At 69.0% G+C, this 5128-nt stretch overlaps 1 protein-coding gene across 1 annotated transcript; it reads right to left on the bottom strand.

The window, feature by feature from the left end:
* Positions 1 to 353: 353 nt before the first annotated feature.
* LOC121024403 (serine/threonine-protein phosphatase 2A regulatory subunit B'' subunit beta-like) lies at positions 354 to 4991 on the bottom strand. Its single transcript, XM_040466630.1, has 5 exons — positions 4920 to 4991; positions 4412 to 4618; positions 3622 to 3816; positions 3437 to 3543; positions 354 to 1107 (listed from the first exon to the last, which is right to left on the bottom strand). Exons 1-5 carry the CDS (start codon positions 4989 to 4991, stop codon positions 957 to 959), a joined length of 732 nt encoding a protein of 243 aa, XP_040322564.1. The 3' UTR covers positions 354 to 956.
* Between the last annotated feature and the right edge of the window lie 137 nt (positions 4992 to 5128).

Genomic DNA, 5128 nt, shown 5'->3' with positions numbered 1-5128 from the left:
CAAGCCTCCGGGCCCCCCCCCCCCCCCTCCCCTCCATTCCATCCCAGTCCTGTCCCCAGGACTTGGGAAGCTGCTGTAGGAAAGCGCTGCCCCCCCCCCCCCCCGGCCGTGGGGTTGGAGCACGGGCGCCTCGCCTGCAGGCCTTGCGGGGACGGCCATCTGCTGGACGCTCCAGGCCCAGGGCCTGTGACCCTCGGCCGGGCCTCCCATCCCCAGAGCCGTCCGTGCCAGACGGAGTCTCCCTCGTGACACTGCCCTGTGCCCCCAGTAGCGTCGCTGCCTGGTGTCCGTGTTCTCTGTGACCTTTGTGTGCTGTGTCTGTGTTGTGGGCTGGGCGAGCCGGGCCCGGCACGGAGAGTCTGTAACTTCTTTATTTGAAAATACAAACGTGATCTCGTAAAACGTTTTTAAATCGCTATACACACCAAATAAAAGTTAACTTTACACGTTTTGTACACGTACATGAAAACGTAAGTACGCTCGAGGGGGCGCACCCTCCCACACCCTGCACGGAGGGCCGTGGCCCGGGCCGTGCCCGGAGACGCTCGTGCAGATGAGACGGAAGGTCCCGGGGCTTCTGGAATGTTCCCGACCGACTCCGTGAGAACACGGGGCCACCCGGCACCCAGAAGTCCGCGCACGGCCGGCGACCCCGAGGCAGCTCCTTTGGAGGGGAGCCGTCGGCCAGGCCGCGTAAGTGTCCACACGCCTGAACTCGACGGCTAGCGGGGCCCGCCAGCCAGGGGTTCTTGCACGGGGGTCGGCCCCTCCTGGCCAGGTGGGGACAGGAGCTCCATGACCACGTGACCCGCTTCGTGTCGAATAAAGATTCGTCATCTCCTACAAATCACTTCACTTTCTATAAAAGACAGCTCAACATCAAACAGCCTTGACTTTTACACACAAGCTGCCTCGCGTCCAGCTGGCTGGCCCGGACCCCCGGCCGCGGGCGCACATCACGAGGGCTGTAGGTCGGCGTCGTCGCACGCGTACTCGTACAGGTCGACGGTGCCCAGGGCCGGGGGCGCCTCGAAGAAGGGCCTCTGGGCCAGCGGAGACCTCAGGACGCTCAGCTTCTGGTCCACGGGACTGAGCTCGGCTTCGTACCTGCAAAGCAGGGGCTCGTGAGTGTGCTGGGGTGCGGCCGAGGCGGGCGGCCCCCACGAGCCCCCACGTGGGCCGAGCTGTGGAAGGCCCTCCGCGAACTGCCCGTGGCCGCGGGCCGTGGGCGCCAAGGCCACCTGGCGGAACTCGGCGTTGGGTCTGGACGGATGCCGCGACCCCTGGTCACGATGACCCATCTGCACGAAGGACTGGGGACAGGGCAGGGACGCGTGCCAACTTGCGGTCGGCGTCGTAGCCGACGTTCTAGGCCGTGCCGCGGGCCGGCGGAGAGGAGATCGAAGCGTGCTGCTCCAGGCCACGTGCCTGTCGGGGCAGAGGTCCCCGCCGACCCACGACACGCTTACGCGGCCACCGACTACGGTTACCACAAGAGGCAAGTGCAAGGTCGGTAAGCCCCACGGGGGTCGCCAGCAACGCGCAGCGGTATGCTGCAAGTTTCGAACCTCCTCAGGGCACCGGGGTGCCTCAGTCCGCTAAGTGTGTGACTCTTGACTTGGGCTCGGCTCACCATCTCACAGTTCGTGGGTTCGAGCCGTGCGTCGCGCTCTGTGCTGACAGCCGGGAGCCTGCTTGGGATGCTCTCTCTCTGCCCCTGCCTTGCTCATGCTCCCGCGCTCTCTCAAGAGTAAATCTTAAAACCCTACCTTCCCGACACCCCAACATCAGGAAGCCCTTCTGTGACAGAAGGCGAGAAGATCCACGTGCTGAAAACCACAAACTATTTCCCGGCAGAAGAGTCAGAGACCCAACTTGGCAGACAGCGCGCACGTCTGCGGATCAGGGAGCGCGGCGTCGCGGAGAGGCCCAACACCTCCACGCCGGGTGCGATTCTCAAACACGAGTCATCGAAGCTTCCGTCTGTTTTGTGACAGCACACCTGCACGAGGCCGGTGGCAACGGTTCATGTCGGCCCGGAACCGAGGGGAAGCCACCCAATGTGGGTCACCTGGTGGGGGGTCGCCCGCGGCACAGAAGGGGCCCCCCCACGAGCCCGGTGAACGGCACGCCTCTGCCACACCTTGGGCCCACAGAGGCGGTGTGGAGGGACGTGGGGGTGCGCTTCCGTGACGGCCCGGAAACGCACGATGGCCGAAGGCCAGCACCTGCCAGGGGCCCAAGTGGGGAGGGGTTTGGGGGTGACAGACGCACGCCCTGCTGGATCTCAAACTCTCTTGGGAGTGGGGGTCAAGACCCTGGCGGCCCCGTGGCCGCCGAACGGGGGTCGGGGGGGGTGCCTCTCCTACGCGGGCCCCGCTCCTGACCCCGTGTGACCCTGACCCCGGGGCCAGGCGGCCCTGAGGGGGCAGGGGGCGGGTGGGTGAAGAGCCCTGACGGGAGCAGAGAACCCGTGTGCCGCCTGAGCCTGTCTGGTGCCTGTGTGGAGGCTGGGATGCCTGAGCCCCCCACCGTCTGCACCCTGCACGCCCAGCCACGCTTGTGGGAGCAGATGCCCCGCTGATGCCACACGCGGCCAGCCCCGGGTGAGAGGGCGTCCATCTGCACCTGGGCCCCGATGCCCCTGTCCCCCCACGGGCCTCGGGTGCAGACACCAAAGACGAGATTCCCCGCCGCGGTGGCCCCGTGAGGGTGTGTTGGGTCCCAGCTTCTGAGCTGGCCTCTCAGACCCCAGCCCCGCAGTGCGTCCGCCCTGCCAGGCTCCTCGGGGAGCCCCCCACCCGGATCACTGCCTGGGCCCCCCGTTCAGCGTGGTGGGGGAGGGGGACGGCTCGGCAGGTCACGTCCTGGGGAGCACGCAGCACGTCGGGGTGGGTGTGGGGGACAGGAGGGGACAGATCGTGCCCTGGGCGGCAGGCCTCATGCGGCCCCGCCGCAGGGCCCGCTCTGGGCGGACCTGGCTGCCGCTCGCGGGTCCCAGCCCGAGGGGACAGGAGGCAGCACTGGGGCTGTTTCCGGGGAGGGGGCGGGGAGGGGGCGGGGCAGGCCGGGCGGGCGGGCACTCGCTCCGGGGTCCCCGCGTGGCCACAGAGCCTGGGGAAGGGGCCTCGCGGTGGAACTCTGCCGGGGCGGGGTTTGTGTCCGGGCCGCCCGGCGAGCGCGAGTTCCCTCTCGGGTTCGGGACACCCGCAGCTGCCTTTCCCTGCCCACGGGGTCCCTTCTCGTGGGGGCAGACACTCGTCACACGGATGTCAGAGGCCCCACCGGAGCCAGGGGGCGGCCCCCGGGAGTCGCCGGCTCTGGACGGAGCCCGTCCGGGGTCGGGCACGTGTGGTTTGAAAGGAGGCGCCCGCCGGCCGCTCGGCACCCGCGTCCGCCCGGCTGTCCCCGCGTCCCCGCGTGCACACTCACTCACCCGTCCTCCCACGGCTCCCCCGCAGCCTCCTCGGCCACCAGGATGTCGTACTCCTCAGCCGCGTACTTCTCCCAGTCGGAGAGCTCGGGGCCCTCGCTCTCACTCTCCTGGATGAGACACGGGCGTCACGTGGCGCAGACGAGGCCGGCACCCCACGCGCTCCCTGCCACGCCTGCCACGCTCACCCTGAGCAGGGACACCTGTTCCTTCTGCTCGTGGTCGAGGTATTTCTCGATGTTGAAGAAGGTGTCAAAGAACACGTTGGCCAGTTTGCAGTTTTTCAGATCGTGGAGCGTGATTTTCCCTGCGGGACGTGAAGCGTTTTCAAGACGGTTACTCCTGGGGGCGCGTCCACGAGGGTCCGTCGGGGGGTATGCGTCCTAACTCGCCGAGAAACTGCACTTTGTGACACAACTGGGCAAAACACACACGTGCAAGAGGGGGTCCCCGGTGTGGGCGGACGGCTGGGGGGGGGGTGGGCAGCCGGGACCAGAGGCCTGGAGTCCTGTGTGGCCCGGAATGGGTGAGAGGACGCAGGCACGCACGCACGCGGAGGAGGAGCGCAGGAACAGAGAGGAACTCGGCCACCAGGGGGCGCCCGCCACCCACATCACGGAGCCAACGACCGGGGACGGCAGCAGGGCCCCCAAGCTGCGGCCAGGACCCCGGGATGAGGGGCAAACACAGCGAACACCCCAAGACCGTGTTTCCTCCGGACACGGAAACACGAGACGAACGGCGGCCTCACGGCCCGGGAACAGTCTCCCTCCGTCCCTCTCAAGGTGCCCTGGGGTCCTTCCTTGTGCCACCGCGGGCCTGCCCCTTGGTCACGGGCTTCTCAGCTGAGGGGTGTCAGGGGACCCCTCCCCCTCCCCCCGACCGACCCCGCGGTGTGGGCGCCAGGGGCAGGGACCGGAGCCGGTCGGGGCAGGGCGGGGGGAGGGGGGGGCCGGTGTCCACGGTGCTGTCCCACACCGGGAGTCTGAGCTCCGTGTCGCCAAGGTGGGAAACGCGGGAGCACAGGCGGCGAGACGCAGGGTCAGGGACATCCACCTTCCCGACGCGGGCGGGACGGGGGTCCTCAGCAGACCGCCCAGGGCCTTCCACAGGTGAGGGCTGCGGAGGGCGCCGGAAGCGAAGCCACGGGACCAGGGGCACCACGAGCTCCCCCTGCCGCTCCCCCTGCCGTGGGTGGGGCCCTGCGACGTGGTTGGTCCCAGCCCTCCCCGAGGCCCCGCCCACCGCGTCACCGACTCGGGGCGGGGCGGGGCCGGCCGGCACCAGAGTGGGCGTCCCTCGCGTCCGAGGGCCTGTCCTCCTCCGCGGGAGCCTCTCTCACACGGGGGGGGGGGGGGGGGGGCCCCCCACCCCGCGCCACACGGGCATGTCCCTGACATGGGGGACCCGCGCTCAAGCGCAGCTGCCCGCACCTGGAGGCGTCCCACGTCACAGGGAGAGCGGCCCCTCGCTCGGGGTCCCTTACACAGGAGGCCTCGCCATGCCAGGGGCACGTCTCCTCCCGCGGGGCAACGTCCCACAAGGGGGGCACCCCCATACCGAGAACATCCCACACGGGTGGCCCCTCACATGTCCCAGGGGTCCTTCCCTCACACAGCAGGGGGCATCCCATCTCGGGGGAGGGACATCTCACGCCACAGGGGCATCTCCTCACACACACGGGGGGGGGGGGGG

Source organism: Herpailurus yagouaroundi, unplaced genomic scaffold (genome assembly GCF_014898765.1).
Source record: "Herpailurus yagouaroundi ecotype Mexico unplaced genomic scaffold, PumYag 64447, whole genome shotgun sequence".
Classification (NCBI taxonomy): Eukaryota; Metazoa; Chordata; class Mammalia; order Carnivora; family Felidae; genus Herpailurus; species Herpailurus yagouaroundi.
The sequence above is the reverse complement of the archived record's forward strand: the minus strand, read 5'-3'. Positions and strand labels throughout refer to the sequence as shown.